At 39.1% G+C, this 19,996-nt stretch overlaps 1 protein-coding gene across 7 annotated transcripts in view; it reads right to left on the bottom strand.

The window, feature by feature from the left end:
• Window positions 1-2,441: 2,441 nt before the first annotated feature.
• Window positions 2,442-19,996, bottom strand: part of RAB27A (RAB27A, member RAS oncogene family) — a 68,580-nt gene continuing 51,025 nt past the window's right edge. For all 7 annotated transcript variants that reach the window (XM_057722581.1, XM_057722586.1, XM_057722588.1 and 4 more), the window contains 3 exons: window positions 18,788-18,891; window positions 14,185-14,308; window positions 2,442-4,764 (listed from right to left, as the gene is read on the bottom strand). In XM_057722581.1, coding sequence (XP_057578564.1) covers window positions 4,566-4,764; window positions 14,185-14,308; window positions 18,788-18,891 — 427 coding nt within the window. In that variant the 3' untranslated portion in view covers window positions 2,442-4,565. The remainder of the gene's footprint in view (window positions 4,765-14,184; window positions 14,309-18,787; window positions 18,892-19,996) is intronic.

The raw sequence follows: 19,996 nt of genomic DNA on the forward strand, positions 1-19,996 counted from the left end.
TAAAAAATATGTTCATTATATTACTCACATTATCAAGTGTTTTATTTTGGGAGAGTTTTCCAGTTCTACACTCACCCATATCACCAAAAATAGAAGACCTGGAAATACCACATAGAGTTTTCCAGGTTGTAAAAACCCAAGCAAAACATTCTTTATTGTGCAAAAATAAACACATGGGACCTAATCAAACTTATAAGCTTTTGCACAGCAAAGGAAACCATAAACAAAAAGACAATCCTGTGGAATGAGAGAAAATATTTGTAAATGATGTGACCAACAAGGGATTAATTTCCAAAATATACATAGCTCCTATAACTCAATATCAAAAAAAAAAAAAAATCAAAACATGGGCAGAAGACCAGAATAGACATTTCTCTAAAGAAGACATACAGATGGCCAACAGGAACACAAAAAGATGCTCAACTTCACTAATTATTAGAGAAATGCAAATTAGAACTACAATGAAGTATCACCTCAGACCAGTCAGAATGACCATCATCAAAAAGTCTACACATAATAAACGCTGGGGAGGGTGTGGAGAAAAAGGAACCCTCCTAAACTGTTGGTGGGAATGTGAATTGGTGTAGCTACTATGGAAAATAGTATGGAGGTTCCTTTAAAAACTAAAAGTAGAGCTACCATATGACCCAGCAGTCCCACACCTGGGCATATACCGGAAAAGACAAAAACTCTAATTTGAAAAGATACATGCACCTGACTGTTCATAGCAGCACTATTTACAATAGCCAAGACAAGGAAGCAACCTAAGTCTCCATAGGTGGATAAAGAAAATGTGGAAATATGTAATGGAATATTACTCAGCCATAAAAGAGAATGAAATAATGCCATTTGCAGCAAACATGGATGGACTTAAAGATTATCATACTAAGGGAAGTAAATCAGGCAGAATAAGACAAATATTACACGATATGACTTAAATGTGGAATCTAAATAATACAAATGAACTTATTTATAAAATAGAAACAGACACAGATATAGAAAACAAACTTATGGTTATCAAAGAGGAAAGGAAGGAGGAAGAGTAAATAAGGAGTATGGGATTAACAGATACATACTACTGTATATATATATAAACAACAAGGACCTACTATATGGCATGGGGAACTATATTCAATATCTTGTAATAACCTACAATGGAAGAGAATCTGAAAAAAGTATATATAATTATATATACCCATATATAATGTATGCATAACAATCATTTTGCTAACACATATTGTAAGTCAACTATAGTTCAATTTTTAAAAAGTCATTGGGACTTCCCTGGCAGTCCAGTGGTTAGGACTCTGAGCTTCCACTGTAGGGGGCATGTGTTCGATCCCTGGTGAGGAAACTAAGATCCTGCAAGCCACGTGGAGCGGCCAAAAATAAAAAAAAAAAAAAGTCCTTACTGAACATTTTAACAGATTGTTAGCTATATTGACATCAACTTCAAAAGATCAGAATGTACTTCTCAGATTTCCTAATTTCTCATATTAAGCCAATATGGACTTATATAAGAGTGTTTCTAAACATTTTTGAAGTTGTTATTTTCAAATTCTATTCCTGTCTTCGAACATTAATAGTGACTCCTATTTTGAACTCTTTCACTTGACCCTGCTGCATCTTAAGTCCTTTATTTAGTCCACCAATAACCATTTGAATACCTACTGTGCACCAGGCCTTTTCTGGGTAGTGGCAACAGAGTTTTGAAGAAAACTTCCAAGTCCCTATCCTCATGGAGCTTATTTTTATATCTTAGTGGATGGAGATAAACACAAATATATTGAGTGGTGATAAGTGACATGTACAAAAACAGAGCAGGATAACAAGACATTAGGTGACAGCCTGGTTGGGGCCATGATGGGGAGTGACTGCTATTTTATATAAGGTGATCAGTAAAGTCCTTTTGGGCAACGTGACATCTGAATTGTCTTAGAGGATGGGAGAAGAAGCCATGCAGATATATGGAGAACTAGCATTCCAGGCAGAGGGAACAGCAAATATTGCTGAGGCAGGAACATACTTGACTGCTCCAAGGAGGCCAGTACTCCTGCAGAGGAGTGAGTGAGGTAGACAGTGTGGTAGGAAATAAGGTCAGTGTCCATCTCCCTATATATTCCCTCCTCATCCAATCAAGTACCACACCCTGCCCAATGCCTCTTGCGTTCATCTCTTAGCCCCAGTCTTCGTTCACGCCCTTACCATCCTTGCTTTGTTCACCTGAGAACAGCTAGTACAACACTTCCCGCACCATGATTGCTTCAGAAATGTTTGATGATCACATATTTGAATTACCCTCTTCAGAATATGTTGTCTTCGCTGGTCCCTCATCAAGCACCTAATGGAATTTGTGTCTCTGAATGTGGTTTCCTTTAGCATTATGACCTCTGATTGAAACGTTATTGTGATGGGAAATGACGTTATGTTCACATCCAAACTTGACCGATTAAACCACTTTTTTATTATAAGCTTATTTGGCACAAAGTTCACTGAAGATACACTTCACTTTTACACAAGCCTGTAAATAGAAAAACACACTGACACACACAAAAATTTATAGTGGTACTTCAAAATAAATTTAAACAAATAATTTCCAAAGAGAATACAGCTTATTTATGTCAATAATTAAAGATGGCTCTTGTGTGTGCACTATATCATGTATATGTTTAATTGTGTGTTATGTTTAAGGCCAATGGAATCTGTAGCTAACTGCTCATTTGGTTCCCAATAGGCTGAAACATACGGATGTCGTCTTCTTTTTAACTGTACAAGTGAATTATATAAAATGCTTCCTGATACATAGTTATAAGATTATTTACTCCACTTGAGTCTTATGGCAACTGTAGAAGGCACTGCTTGTGATGAAGACCCTGCCCATGAAATGTCTCGACCTTTTCCTCACTAGGATACACATTCAAATGCATAGGGCTCAATGACTCCTTAGTATTTAAAAAGGTCCTTATTTCAAGGATAGAAATATGTAAGATCTTAGTACACACAACTAAGTTTCTTAAGGGGATGGTGGGAAGGCAGTGGCAAAAAAAAAAAAACAGGACAGTGCTCAATAAAAAGCCATTTGAAAATTATCATAAAAGTAATTACTTTTCCATCATAGTTATATTTTTCTAATTACAGTTATGCCAAACATTTGCCACCACAAAATACATTTATTTTTATTCTTTCCTTAAATTATAATGAGTGATATTTCTTCCTAAGCAGCCATTAAGCTCTTTGGAAATTTTAATCTACTTAAACTACTTTAATAAATAAGAATTTTCCCCTTTGATTTTTATAAACAACTGCCATGAAGCATATTTTGAAACCACCTTTAATTTGGTAAAAAGACACTTTGGTAATGCGAAAGAGTACATGGCCTTGGCAAGACCCAGCAAGTACAGTAAATGCCCATGATCTCAGTGAAAACTACAGGCTATAGAACACTTTGTTTTTCTCATATTGAGCTAAAGTACAAATGTAACTGCTTAAATACAAACATCCATCTTCCACCAAACAGTAAACAGACACGTTATGTAATTATAAATGAATTCCTTCAATTCCACCCATGTAAAAATAAAACAAGTTGCAAAGATCACAATATAGAGCCTGATGGTGAAAACAGATGAGTTGTTCACAAGCTAATGGAAACTGCAGCCTGAGGATGCCGGACCAACATTATAAATACGAAAAACAAGAAGCTAAATGTTGGTTTACTTACCACAAATAACATCAGCATAAGAACCAGCTATGTTCAGATGTGGCTAGCACAGAGGCCAAGTATAAATGGACAGATCACAGTAAACGAAAGCCATAAAAATCTAGTTCCCTAACCCTTCAATCAATCCTTCGGAGCAAGGGGAACCTCGCAGGGAGCCAGAAGCCCCCCTGCAGTTGCTCATACAATATTAAGCCACCCCGACCCTCACCCCCCAAGCCCTTTCCCACCAACAGTAGTCACAGTGAGCATATAATTGGTCAATCCAGTTTATCCAGGGTCTATAGATAGGCCAATAATTTGTCCTATTTCATTTTAAAGAGAATGCTTATATAAATTAATACTCAAAGACACTGAACCATCATTTGTGTATATTCTTATTTAACATTCAAATGGTTTAGATGGCATCTTAGAATGCATCTGTCATGCAAGTAGGGTCTTTAAATTTGGATTAAAGACTGATATTACATCTAAGATCTTGCACGTGAGACTCTGGGCCTATGTAAAGGCAGGTGACAGTACCTTCAGTCATTCTACATAATAAATGCACTGTTCTATGGCTACAAGATCCTGAATCCTTGAATGATCTACTGCCATGGGCTAAGGTTTTATAAGGCACTTTTGGCTATGTGAAATATTTCTCCTAACCTCTCAGGCTGAATCTTAAAGAAATATTTACAAAGCTGCAGCAAAGTAATTTTAAAACTGGATGCTTTACTGATAGGTCTAATTGGGATGGTAAGAAGCAGTTTGTACACAATGCCCGTTAATCTCTCTCTGCGCCATGTACCACCGAAGAGAAGATCACAGACATGGGCCACGTGAATTACTGTGTAGCTCGCCGGACTCTTCAACAGCCACATGACCCCTTCTCCTTTTCTTCGTTCAACGGATCTGCAGAGGTGTGACCGTTGGATCTCACCACGCCTTCGGGAATCCAGGACTTGTCCACACACCGTTCCATTCGTTTCATTATCAGGTCCAGGAGCGTCTCAATCGCTTGGTTTATGTTTGTCCCATTGGCAGCGCTAGTTTCAAAGTAGGGGATTCTGGAAGACAGCGACAGCTCGGGTAACAACATGTGGAGGGAAAGGACTTTACCCTTGATAATTCAACTTAGAAAGTCAGGAGAATAAAAATATACAAGACAACAAAAACACTTTGCCACATAGGCCACATTAAAAAGTGAAAAATAAAATAATTGATGTTGCATTCCTAACAGAGATGTAAAACTTCTGGAAGTTTTTATTCCCATTTCACAGATGAGTAAACATTTGAATCCACAGCTGTTTGATTCTAGTGTAATCAACTTAACCACAGGCTCTACTGGTTCCAAATACACATACATTGTATGAGGATTCCCAAAACAGAGAACTCTCTTTCACTTGCTGCACGTGAAAACAAAAAACAAAGAAACAGACAAACAAAAAACAAGCTGACATGAGAGAGACATCAGAGGTCCTGGCTGAATCTGTCAAAGGCTTTGCCACTTGTCAGCTCCAGGCTGTATTCCTGGACCACACACTCGAAGACATTCTAAATTCTACAGCACTTCAGAGTTTCTTCAGTATATCAATCTTAAGTATGTTTGTTTTGTTATTCCCCAGGACCTGAGGTTAGCTGTAATTTTTAGTAACTCACAAAGCATCATTTCAAAACTGTAAGGCTACTTTTCACATATTCTTAAGACATCAGTCTTCTCATGGTGGTCACCCTTCATACTTAGAGTTAGTCTTTGCAAGTGGATTAATCAACCACCTGCCAAATTCTTCCTCCTTCTTAATAAAGTCATGAAAATGGTGATAAAATTGTATTTTCTTCAAACTGTTGACTTCATTTCCACCACTTAGTAAGAAATCTAACCAAAAATGCTCTTAGACGTAAAACCTACAAAAGAAAGTTGTTTTAGCACCTCAGGGAGTCCTGCAATTGAATTCAGCAAAATATTTCTTAAATTTTTAGAGACTTTAACATCCAACTCTATTACAATACTTTTCCTGAAGAATGTCGCTGTTTTCCTCATTCTCATAGCATGTTAACACTACATCAATGCCTCTGATTAGGATTTTGGTTATTCTTTCATGATTTCCTGGGTAGGAGCACCTTCCACAGGAGAGTTTCTACAGATTTGTTTTAACCTTCTTAGTACTTTTACAGATCTTTTCAGAACTATTCTGCTTCCTGTGTCACTAAGAAGCACATGAGGGGTACATGTGTAGGGATGGACGGCTATCTGTCCATTATGATTCCTCAAAATGCTGCCTTATTATCTTCTCGCTTTCTGTGGGAGCTAACAGGCCTTGCAACTGGACTCTACAATTGTCTCCTGACTGAGTAGAGCTCTTAAAAACTGGTCGAGGAACCATCACTTCATTCGAGGATTTATCTACCAATCTGTGAGTTCTGAAGGACGTGGCTGCTCCACTGATTCTACCATGCCCATGTGCATAGCCCTTCATCTGCTGACTCTAAAATATCTTAATCAGAGAAGGGTCCACAGGGCAAATGACATCATCTCAGTGGTTTTTAAACCTCTTGCCTAGCAACGTCTTTGGTTACTGTCAGTCTTTTTTTCCTACATCTTCATCTGGCACCTTATCCACAAAATGAAGGTACGGCATCTTTCCCATCCCCCTGGTCACATGCAGTATTTCATTACCAAGTTGGAAGAAGACATTCTTTGTGGGGACTCAAATACTTATCAAGTACCTATGTTATTGAGCCAAGTCCTGGGGACACTTTTTAATGCCGCCATTTTTACATGAACTGAATTTTACATTAAGATTCTCAAAATTTAAATCCTTAGATTTTCTCCATCATGCTCTTTCTCAGTTATACCCATGAAGGATCACTTAATGTCTGCAGAACATTTTCTATACTTAAGGAGAAGGCTTGATCATTCTATCACCATTCAGAAAGCTAATGTTTCATGGAAAAGCAACTGAAAAACTCATCTCTCCCTCCAAGAATAATGGGCTAAAATTGGAAATACAAAAATAAAAAAGTAGTTGAGCAGTAAACTTTCTTGTAAATACTGGTCATAATAGTGTACCTCTTATTTTTTAAATTTCCTCAAAGTCAATTATAAATATCTTTCCAACTATAGAGTCTTCAGCCTCACTGAATTCCTCAACAGAACCTCCATTAGGCTACTTCTACTTTCCATAGTTTCTTCCATCTCAGCTCCTGGTAATTACCTCACAATCATTATTAAGGCATAAATGAGAAAACACAGTTGAAAATACTTTATAAAAACATGATCATTGCCATATATACATTACGAATAAGAAAAAAACTCAAATTGTACACTAAATATATGCAGTTTATTGTATCTCAATTATATTTCAATAAAAGTTCTTTAAAAAATGATAAGGGGCTTCCTAGGTGGCGCAGTGGTTAAGAATCTGCCTGCCAATGCAGAGGTCACGGGTTCAATCCCAGCTCCAGGAAGATCCCACATGCCGTGGAGCAACTAAGCCCGTGTGCCCAAAAAAAAAAAAAAAAAAAATGATAAAACCTATGCATAGAAGTTACAGACAGTTTGGACAATGGTTAAGAGCCATACATTCTGGAGCCAGGCTGTCTGGATTCAAATCCTAGTACCACTCCTTACCGACTGTGTAGCCCTGGCAAGCTATTAACATCTGTGCCTCAGTTGCCTTGTCCATAAAACTAGATAATATCAGTATCTTCCTATTAAAGATTAAATGAGTTAACATTTAAAGTACTTAGAAATGTGTCATTTTTGACAAATGTGTCATTGATAAGCATTTCTTATTTCCAACACAGTAACAGATTAGGTTACAAAAGTTTGTTTTCAATTTTGTTGTTTAAAACTCAGGACACAGAAACAATGTCACTGAATCATGGAAAATCATAGCTCCAAGAGACCTTAGCAAGAGTATAAACATTAAATTTCCAGACTAGCCCACAAGCACTGATTTAATCCATAATGTAGCAGATATACAGTCCTGCCCTAAATTCTGCTAAATTGAACCATGCTTCCCTACATCAGAGATGGCTCACTCAGATCTGTCCTAGAGCCAAAGCGTTTCATGCTCCAAAGCATTTGTCTCCCTCCAGTCCTTGTCAAATCATAAGAGGCTCCTTACTCCTCCAAGTGATCATCACTAAATGCTGAGAGACAATGGATCTTACTTTACTGATTAAATTATAAATGACTGATGCTTATAGCAGAAGTATGAGCTATTCTCTGTTTACCAATGTAAGCAAATATTTAATTGGTAGAATTTCAGGGTATATGAGTGAAGGTATACATTTTTAAGCCACCTATATTAAAAAAGGTACAAGGACTTCCCTGTTGGCACAGTGGTTAAGAATTCGCCTGCTAATGCAGGGGACATGGGTTAGATTCCTGGTCCAGGAAGATCCCACATGCCGCAGATCCCACATGTGCACCACAACTACTGAGCCTGCGCTCTATAGCCTGTGAGCCACAACTACTGAAGCCTGTGTGCCCACAGCCCATGCTCCGCAACAAGAGAAGTCACCGCAGTGAGAAGACTGCGCACTGCAATGAAGAGTAACCCCCACTCGCCACAACTAGAGAAAGCCCATGCACAGAAATCAAGACCCAACACAGCCAAAAATGTTAAATTAATTTAAAAAGAGGTACAATATTAATAAGATGTAGTTTAGAGTTCTAATTCAAATTCTAGTAACAAACTAAACATTAAAAATATTTTTTCTGCCCATTCATGAACCTTCAGGTGATGTGACCAGGAGTCAGGTTAACAACCTTAAGATCTTCAATTATTCAGAGTCTTCTGAGCAATTGGGGCAACATGGTTTTTGTTCTACAGGAATAAACAAATACTAGAGATCACTCCTCTTCATTCTCAGTTCTTTGAGCTGCTGGACGAAAAGCAAACTGCATGAGATGTACAGCAAAGACCCTGAATTAAGATTTTCGTTCCATCATAAAAATGATGTCCCAGACACTGAAACGTGCCTGTGCTCACATTTGAAAACTGGACTGTTTAGCTTGTCTTAAGGACAGAGGAAGTCTAGTGGATGGAGTCAGTCATATTTTTATGCCCATATCTTCTTTATGTTCACTTTTAGAAGGTGTTTGGGCTACTTTATCTGAACAGTTCTCTGTGTCTGTAGAGGTTTAACAGCACTTCATGGGGTCTTGATAAGCAGGCAATAAGATAATACACATAAAGGGTTTAACACAATCCTGGCATCCAGCAAGTGCTCAATAAATGTTCACCTAGTGGGGTTCTTCTCTTCTCTAAAGATAATATTCTGCTTTTCCTAAAGCTTTCTAGACAAAAATTTAGTAACCTTAGATGAATTGTCCCCGTTTTAAGCAGAGACAGGTGTATTGTTCCTTCTCACCACATGGTGGTGCTAGTGCAGCATGACTAGGGAGCAGTACCACCAAACTTTTGAAAAAATCCTGTGCAGCTAATTGACATCAATCTGTAAGTGAGTGCTTAATGGCCTTTTGGAACACATGCAGAACAACCAATTTTGATGTGTTTTCAATAAATAAATAAATCACGATTTTTTTAATTTAAAAAAATGAGCAAAATTAGGGGGGGCATTATCATTTATTTGCAGCTTTTCATTGAGACACCAATATTCAGCTCATGTCATAGGTTAGGATTCACATTTTTAGATGTTTTCTTTTCCATTACTTATTTCTACAAAACTAAAAGATCCTAGATCCCTGTTAGAGGTTACCAGGAATGAAAGCAAGTGTATTTGGTGATTCTGTCCAATGGTTCTAGATATTTGGTTCACGTGCGGATCCAGAAATCACGGAGAAATTTTTCACTAAAGTGAGAAGCAAGTCTCACTACTTTTCATAGCCTGTTGGGTGGCAAATGAACAAGCATTTATAGGAAAGAGTGAGTGTATAAACTGTTTCAGTCTGGGAGATTGTGTCACATGAAATCCAGACCCTCTACAGAGTTCTGGGGCTCTGGAAATGAGTCTCATCTGTTTCGTTGCAGCTTATGTATGTGGTTTTAAAATGTGCCCAATGATACATCATTAACTTATTTCTTAAATAGAGGACGTCAACAAGTTTTCAAATAACCAAATGACTAGAGATCAAGCTATTCATACATTTCATCTAGTTCAGACTAGATAAGATCAGTATACTGAGCTAAGCCACTTAAAATCCCAGAAATGGTGTGTCCTCATATAAATGCTGTAAATAAATGTTTTTAACACATCCTTCACTCCAGAAACTCTTGAGCACCTTTCTCATCACTAGCCAGCAATCTCCAGTGAGGGAAAAATGTTGTCTCATATTTGCTGCCCCTAAGAATAGATCTTAAGTTCTCATCCCAAGGAAAATAAAAATTGTAACTACATGGGACTTTCCTGGCGGTCTAATGGTTAAGACTCCACGCTTTCACTGCAGGGGGCACAGGTTCCATCCCTGGTCAGGGCACTAAGATCCCACATGCCGCACTGGCGTGGTCAGAAAAAAAAGAAAGAAAAATTGTAACTACCTGTTGTGATGGATGTTAACTAAACTTGTTGTGGTGATCATTTCACAATATATACATAAATCAAATCATTAAGTTGTATACCTAAAACTAATACAATGTTATACGTCAATTATATCTCATTTTTTTCAAATTTCCTATTTCTTTGCACAGCACATGTGAAATACATTCAATTATCATACTCTCATCATATTCATAATGTTCTCTATTTCCCTCGACTCTGAATCAAGAACAAAAGGTTTGTATTGACCAGCAACTATCTTCTATGCATAAAGAAGAGGGTAGAAGGACACTTCGATGCAACCATTTTCACTCACAGTAAAGTCCTTGACTACCCACTTGTGGCTGCTGCTCCTTCCATACCAATCTGAGTGTCCCTGCCCAGTCTATATCACAGCTGATGTCATTAACTGTGCGAGAGAAAAACTCCTCCTGGATCAGCATGGATTTTTCCAGTGATAAGTCCTTGAGCACATTTCCCTCCCCAAGCACGGCACAAGCAGACACCTGCTTCACATTCTGTGCATAATGATTTTGTCCACCTCTGCTGTCGAGGAAAACATCTGCCAGCACGCATAGCTCATGCTAACTTGACATCTACTCGGGTGGGTCTCAAAGTGTTACCCTCAATCACGAACAGCAGCAGCATCTAGGAATCAGCTAGACATGTAAAATGTGGGGCTTCATCCCAGACCTGCTAAATGAGAAATTCGGTGGGACTCAGTGTTCAGGTGATAGAGAAGCACACTGAAGTCTGAGATCCCACACTATCATCTAAAAGAGGAATGTTGCCAATGTTGCATTCTGCTTTCTCTTTTAATATATTTGTCACTGAGTTTGTAGCTACGTTTAAAGTGTTTCTGCAAAAGTGTGAACCATCATAGTTTTGATTGGCATTAAGTACAAATTTGAAGAACCTGTTTTGCTCTCTTCTCTGATTTTGTGGACGATATTATTCAATACAACATACTAGAAAGCATTATTTTGTAGTTGTTCTAAAAGACTTGGTTAGTTTACAGGGCATATGGCTTTGTTGTGCTAGGAAGTAACCTAAGGGCTTCATGTTACAATTTAACCAAGTTTTATAGCCCCACCCTTACCCTCCAAAAAAAAGAGAGAGAGAGAATTAGGGGTAAAGGGATTCACCCTTCTATCTTGGGCTGCTGTGTGAAGCCCTCATTCTGAGATTTACTTATCCCAACAGACACAGATTTATATTTCATATTTGCACTGTAACATGTTTTTATCAGGTTTGCAAAGTTTTTCTGAGACATAGTCTTTCATTCTCCAAATGCATGTATATTTCAGAGAACCACTGGGGAACCGATGACCCATATTTATGAATTGAGGAGAGAAAGTAACACAATAGCAACAACAACAAAAAAAAGTAAATTTATAAGACAACATGCAAATGATATGAAGATATGCCATAAACTGCTGTTTTCTGACTGTTAGCACATTAGATGGATTAACCTTTAGTGCATGCACACCAATGAAAATATTACGATTATTAAAAATGAAAAAAAGACTTCTGTGAAAATAATCATTAAATGTATGTCAAATTTGTGAAATGTATGTGAACCAAATTTCCCCTTTACACCTTCCTCTGAAACTGCCAAACAGCCTACAGAACTCTATTTTATGCTTCCTAAATCTTAAGGGAAGTCGGTTTCCATCCCTTTCCATTCTTCAATAATTTCGATTATCTTATCTGCTAATCTCTCCTCGCCTTATTTTAACTGAGTTAAGAAGCTTTACATTGAGCCCCTCTTACGAAATACTCCCCAGATCTTCCAAGCTGGGCACAGAGGAAAGACAATCCCTGCTATCCTTAGGTTCCCCTTTGAGTCAGAAAGCAACCTCAGGATCTTTCATACCAGGCAGGATGTGGAATCCTGAGAACCCCTCCAGAGGAAACAAGCAAAAGGCTGAAGAAGCCCAGGGCAGGAAGCTGGAAGAAATCAATCCAGACTCCCCCAGGATGCTTGAGAATATACTTGTTTGATCTAGCTAACTCCCTTAGCTGCCCTTTCTTTTTATTTTTATTTTGTTTGTTTTTATCTTTCTTTTTTTTTTTTTTTTTTTTTTGGTCTTTGCAAACACACTTCTTAAAAGCATGGTCTAGGTCCACAGTTTCCGTTGCTTCATCGCTTACTTCCTCCTCACCCCCTTGCAACACGGCCCCCAGCTTCAGCACTTCAGAATCCTCCACTGTTTGGTCCACCCCTCTTTCCTTCTACTACTTCACACAAGTGCCTCTCGAGAGAGGAGGCGGCAGGTCAGGTGATCAGAATCACCTACAGGGCTCTGTCAGCCTCCACTTCAGAATCACCTCAGTCAGAGGTTCTCAACCTCTGCTCGCAGAATTCACAAGGAAAGCTTTTAAAAGACACCAGTGCCCGGGCCCCACTCCCTACCTGTGGCGGTTCTGCAATCTGTCAGTTTGGCTAGATTGAACAATACTTCCCAGAATTCCCTTCCCAGGCAGGGTGGACCACAGAGAGATGCAGGGGGGTTGCAGAGGGCGGAAGTGAAGCAGCAGCCACTCTGCGGCTCTCATACGTTGTTGCTTATATGCTGGCTCATCTCATTGGCACAAACCAGTGCCCAGACCTGCCCCCTTTCCACCTTCCCCTAGATCCTCCTTCAGCTTCTCCAGCTCCTGGCCAGGTGTGTGTGTTCAGTTCTGTGGCAAAGAGCCTTGGCTTGTGTAAGACACCCACACCATCCACCCACACCACCCACACCATCCAGAAGCAACAAGAACTGACATACACTTCAGTCCGTCGTTACGGGTCCCAGCTGGTTCTGGCTCTCCGCCACTTCAAACCCATCTTCCCTTCTGACTGCCTGCCCTGTGGGCTTCAGCATCAGACACAAAGCAACACTTTACAGAAACTGCCCAAAAGCTCTCCATTTCACCCCACCTGTCACCCCCAGACTGACCTGGGAACGTACACATAACAGCCCTCCACATTTGAAGGCTTTCAGCAACGTCCTGTGTCCCTGGAGATCAGGTCTACTCTCTTACCTGGTATTCAAAGCGCTCCAGACTCTGACTCCTTCCCATCCGGCCAACCTATCCTTCCACATCCCCCGCACTGTGAACCCCCTCCTTGAGGGCTTTCGGAACTCCATCAGCCCAAGGAAGAACAAAGCAGGGGTCACACAATGAAAAGGGAAAGGGCCTCCTCTGGCCTCCTTGGATCCACCTAACAACAGAGGCCACCAGCCAGGTAACACCCCCTACACACAGCACAGGACCCCACACCACCTCCCTCTCTCACTCCCCTTCCCTCTCTACCCTACTTGCTGCCTCCCACTTATATTAAGGGTAATTAATACATACTCATTATTTTAGAGGCAGAAAGAAAGTAAAGCACAAATTGCTTTGTAGAGGCGTCCCGGACACTTTAATCAGCAGCAGCTGACCCCTTCTTTCATGTCCCGTTAATGTTGCTGCTACTATGATCCTATTCCCTGAGCTCAAGGAGGAAGACAGTGTTTAGTTGATTCTCCACCACAAAAGCACAGCTTAAACCAAAAGGGGATCTTCACTCTCCTCTCTCAACATAGATATTTCAAAGCCAATAAGGCCTTCTTGTCTGCTAGAGCTCTCTACAGCTGCATAGGAACTGGCTTATGAAATTTCCTCGCTGAATGCAGAGAATTTCCTTATCCTGGGCGTCTCTCACCTACGTCTGGGAAAGGAGACCTTACATAGTTAGGGCATTTGCCCTCAAAGCTGTCTTTCCTCAAACACCAAGAGACTGAAGCCCTGAATGAAGGCCCTCACCCACTGCTTTTTCCATGGTTCCCATGTTATATAATATTAATATGCAAAGTAGGTATTTGACACCTCCCCCCAAGGGCTACATCTGAGGGTTTCAATTTTTTGCTTTTGCTCTTTTTGTTACCCATTCATGTGTGAATGTTTGTACTGGAAACTTGTTCTATAGACTCCTCCACAAAAATACTCACCCATATTTCTCTGCAAGTCCTCTGGCTTCTTCCTCTTTTACAACTCTTTGGTCTTCCAGATCACTCTTATTTCCACATAACACTATATCTGGGTTTTCACAATATGCATGCATTTGTAGCTGGCCTGTTAATATAAGACGATAAGAAAATTTATTATAGGTAAGTAATGTAAGTCTATGATCAATGGAGAATACACGCAAAAGTGCTTTGAAACTGTAAATGGATAAACAGATACTTATATCTGTATTGTCTAATTGTATATCTGAACTAATATAATGCTTTCAAAGCACCAATACCCTCAGCTGTAAAACTAAATGGATGGGGCAGAGATGTAAAACTAACCCTGTCCTTACGCACATACCCTAGCTTATTTATATCGGAGAGGAATGGGAGAATTCATCATTCTTCCAGAACTTATGTACACACACACACACATACATACATATGCACATACCACATAGCTATCTTTTTTATGAAGGCCATTTAAAAAAAATACTTGGAGGATTTACTAGTGCTTACAGCTAATCTTAAAGCTCTGTTTTTCATATATTTTCTCTCCATAGCAATGACATTTTAAAACGAATTCTTTCTATAAACTATTTCCATCTGAAATGTCTTTTACATTTTTCTATTATCCTAAGGCAGAATCAATTATCTAAAACAAACAAAATATAGGATCAAATGAAGAGAGAAAACCCAGAATAAATAGTAAATGATTCTGTCACCAGAACCAAGAAGCAGGAGATTACAATTCTTACTCCATAGCTTCCATTTCTTTTCACCTGAAAACCTGTAAGTAGGCATAATTTTTCATAGCAATTAAATCAAAGGAACTTCAACTAAGCTGAAGAGCTTAATCTCCCAGAGAAGGAAAATAAAGCCTTATTTTTTACTCATCACACTCCACAATGAAATGAAAGCAACCCAGACTTGTGCAATAAGACATCCTCAAGAATGCATGGCTTAATTTATTTTTTATCATGGTTAACCAGGAAAGTGTTGACATTTTAGTTCCTCACTATAAAGTCATGTTTATTATATCTTATCATGAGAAAGTCAAGTCAGCAAGTATTTCCTAAGCAGTAAGGGAGGCCTGATACTTGGTGTAGAATTTCAGGGCACTGACCTTTGCCCTCAGGGGACAGTTGGGGAAAACAAGACCTATACAGGCAAGACCAAACCATGTACCATTTCCAACAGCCGTGTCTTTTCTTTCCTCCAGGCTGTTACGCATGCTGTCCCCACACCCATGAACACCCAAACACAACCTTCCTTCAGGCACTCCGCACCCTTCCTTTATGACTTGCCTCTCAGTTACCTCTACTGTGAAATCTCTCTGGTCTCTAGAGAGGCTCTGTGCCCTGTTAACACCTCATCTGTTCAGTGTCAAGGTTATGAGCATGAACTCAGGACCCAGGGTGTCTAAGGTTGCATCCTGGCTTTGCCATTTACTAGCCGTGTGGCCCTGAGGAAGTTATGTGGCCACTCTGTGCCTCAGTTTCCCCATCTGTAAATGGCGACAATGACAGTACTTACTTCGTAGGGTTAAGGCGAGGATTAAATGAGTTGATTCTGTGACTCTTCAAGTAAGGTCCACGGACCAGCAGCCTAATCATCACCTGGGAACTTGTTAGAAATGCAAATTCTCAGGTACCACCCCAGATCTACTAAATCAGGAAGGCTGGGTTTGAGGCCTGGAATCTGCATTTTAATAAGCCCTCTGGGGGATCTAGATGCTTGCTCACACTTGAGAACCATTAAGTTAATATAATAAAACATTTAGAGATGCTGTGTATTACCAGCAATAATGTTTAGCAGTATTTATTTTTGAGGAGTCTGGGACGTATGATAATTCATAATTTTTCTTTTTGTTTTTTCCCAATTTTTCTACAAAGACTGTGAATTACTTACATAAAAAGTAAATTAGGGACTTCCCTGGTGGTCCAGTGGCTAAAGACTCCACACTCCCAATGCAAGGGGCCCAGGTTTGAGCCCTGGTCAGGGAACTAGATCCCACATACCGCAACTAAGAGTTCGCATGCCGCAACTAAGAGTTCGCATTCCACAACTAAGACCTGGCACAGCCAAATAAATAAGTAAATATATTTTTTAAGTAAATTGCTTAATTCTTTTAAAAATATCACCAAGAAAAAAAGCACATACATAAATAACTACAACTTGAGGTGGTATGTGATGAGGGCCCTGAAAGTAGTACAAAATGTAATAGGAGTTAAGAGGAGAGAAAAAATTTAATCCAACAAAGTTATCACAGAAAATCTCATGGAGGCCATACTTTAAAGAATAAGTAGAACTCAACTTTTTAAGAAAATGGGAGTGGGTGTGAGGAGGGCTTTTCGGACAGGAACAATAGGAATAAAAATATAAAGGCAAAAATATGTTAAAAATACACCTGTCAGGCTCCTGTCCCATTTATGTGAGACTACAGAAGAAAAATTTAGAAATACAGGCTACTTTAGAGTATCCCTGCAAAACACGCTGTCTGTGGCATGACTGGCTCACCCTCCAAGCTCCAGAAAGACAGGTGAGTGATACAAAATTACCTGATTTCTCTTAGATTTCAAATTCAGGTCCAGAGGGCACAGCTCTCTGTTCAGTCCCCTAAACTCCGCAGGGATCACCTTGGGACTCTTACCCCTTTCCCAAGAGGGCATGGAGAGATCTGGGGTCAAGGGAGAAAGGACTGCAATGCAGCTCTGGAAAAGCAAAGGGAGGGGGCAGACCTGCTTCCTCCCCCTGGGCCTTCGGTGCCCAGGGCTCAGCTACCTGTTCAACGCAACACTGCCTCTGTTCTGCTATGCACCATTGGTGTATACATATATACACACACATATTTTCTTTTAATTTGACCAAAGGAAAAAAAAATAAACGAACGATCCCTGTAATACTCAAAAATAGTAACAGGCAGAGGAAACATAAAATGTATAGGTAATTAACAAATTTTTACTCCTAATTAAGATTTGATATTACCACCTCTGCCACTGAAACTTAAACCTTTAAAAAAAAGGGGGGGGGTTGGAGGGAGGAGAATACTTTCCTTTAAAGATGAGAAATCTCCAATATGCATGTTCTCTTTACCTAACTGGGCAATAAGAATTCTTTTACACTATAAGGAAAACACGAAATAATACACACATACACATAATTTCACATGATCTTGTTCTTCATCCAACTAGCCATAAAGCCCAAATGGACAAGATTTATCTTGTCCAGAGTTTCGGTTTCCGCCAGTGAAAAGTAGGTGGGTGGATGCTCTTTTGATGCTAAGATTCCATAAGCCCATCTCTAACCACAATCCTTATAAAGTGCTTGACTTAAGAAAGCCCCAGGATTGGTTCAAATGATGCAAATGAGTGAATGATAAGCAAAGAATGAGGATAAGAGATTAGAAATAGACACCACCATTCACCTGTAAGGGTGTGTGTCTCACCCAGGCATTTAACAAAGTGAAGCCCAGTAAGCATGACTAAACTGGGGAACCTATATTTAAAGTATTAAATAGCTCTTCAACTCTTAGTGATCAACTTAGTTTGAGAAAGAGCATAAAGGGCCACTGAATGAAAAGCCAAAAGTTCCATGTCCTTGGACAAGTCTGTTACTCTGTAAGGCTCAGTGTCTTCATCCTAAAATTAGGACACACCACCTCCCTGCATCTCCTCACAGGCGGGATGTGGGGATCAGACTCAAACTATGTGAAAATGCTTTGAAAACCACAAGGCATTAATAAACTACTTATTTAAAAACTCGTTTTTTAAAATAAGGTTTTCTACTATAAAAACCTCAGCCCATTACCCTTTCACAATACCAAAACTCCAAATTTTTAAGCAGTGGGTGTTTCAAAATGAGTGTTTTCACTTTAAAGATTTGGATGTTAAGAATTTAACAGCACAGCCCTCCCAATACATTCTCTAAGGTAATACTAATACAACCAACAGAGGAAAATGTACATTGCAACAGAGGAAAATGCTACATTTGGTCAAGTAGCAGGATTTTAAATGGCTACTAACCAATCACATAAGACAGGAGGCTATCTCCAAAGAGCCAAAATGCAGGTTCTATATTTATTGTGCTGGGGACCACTCTGGCCAATGCAGTTCTAGAGATTTCTATGATGGGATCCTCCCGGCAAATGCTCTGGCCCTAAAAGTAGAAAGGCGCCTCTAAATATAGGAAAGACATGCAGCCAGGGGTAGGGTCCGTTAAGCTTTCAAAAGGGTCAACGTAATATATGCTTTAAACCCTGGGATGGTACAAAACTTGATAGCACTTCTCTAAGCTTCTATTTCCTCATCTATAAAATGGGGATCAGAGTCCCGTTTGCAGAAAAGGCTGACGAAAAGATTACACAGAAAGCACTCCTTGTATCTAGAGTGCAGGATGCACTCAACAAATGAAAGTTAGCATGACTAGAGAAAGCAGAGTATTTCAGTTATCTTCACCCCTAAACTAAAAGCCTTGCTCCTTCAAACAGCATTTTAAACAGCACTAGGAGCTCTTACAAAACAACTTACAAAAGAAGTAGAATACAAGAGGGGTTTTATTGCAGGGAGTGGGAAGCAAGAGGCAGGGAGACAATAATACTTACTTATCCAGTTTCTGACATTGAGGAAACTTTGCTCGTTTGTCAGATCAAAAAGCAGAAGAAACCCCATAGCATCTCTGAAGAATGCAGTTGTCAAGCTACGGAACCTGGGAACATAAAAGCAGGTTGGTCACCTAAACCATGGCCCCACTCTTGAAATATAAAGCCAACCAGCAGTGGCCTCAGCCTCTTACAATAGTTCATCAATAACAAGTTAGATGTTTAATAACATGCCGCTGTTTCTAGTAACTTCACATTATACATGCACATTATACATGCATAAATCTTACTTGCACAAGATTGACTGAATTACATTATTATTTTAATAGATAATTTCAATAGTGTAAAATTATGTATATAATCAATGATTTTATACATTTTGGATATCTCACAAAATACAGTAAATAGGTATCTAGAGCAAGAAAGAATATTTGAAAACATATCTAGACTTTCTAAATTGCCAACAATTATCCAAAGTTAAACTTGGAATTTTCTTTTAAAATAAAAACCATCTGTGTGCATTAAAAATTTTTTAACAAATTAGATGATGATATTCCAAACACATATAATACAATTATTTATCTAACTGATAAAAGTTTATGTGTTAATAGGCCATGTGACTTGAAAACCCAGCCTGCTGGACAGGGACGACAAGAATCAGCTCGTGATCCCTTAGTCCCAGCCAATAATTTATTGAACAATTAAGAGTTAAATAGGACAAAAGCAATGGTGCTTGCTGTGTATGTCTTCTTGGTCCTGTGAAAGCTTAACTTGATTTAACATCACGATGTGTTCCATGACCTTTTAATTTCTGTCTCTACAGAAATCTCTTATCTCTGAGAACCATTTCTTTGGCTTTAAGGTGGGGGGAGTATTGACTCACTCTCCCCTTTCTTGGTACTCTCTCCACCAAGGACTTATCCTGCTCTCTCCCTTCCCTCTCCCTCTAGTAGTAGCTTTTCCCTTATTTTGCTTTTATGCAAAGCCTGTAACTGACAGGCATAGGCTTCCAGGAAGAAAATACTGGTAAGAATTTGTCATCTAATCCACTATTTTAAGTTTTCTCAAATATTTCTAATCCATGTTTTTACAAAAAGAGTACTTATCTTTCAGAGATAGGAACCAAAATAGTTATGAATGAAATAATTTGATGTTTGGAATTTGCTTCAAAATAATTGGGGTGGAGGAGCAGTGAGAAGACGTGAGGGATAT

The sequence above is a fragment of the Hippopotamus amphibius genome, chromosome 2 (assembly GCF_030028045.1).
Source record: "Hippopotamus amphibius kiboko isolate mHipAmp2 chromosome 2, mHipAmp2.hap2, whole genome shotgun sequence".
Taxonomy (NCBI): domain Eukaryota; kingdom Metazoa; phylum Chordata; class Mammalia; order Artiodactyla; family Hippopotamidae; genus Hippopotamus; species Hippopotamus amphibius.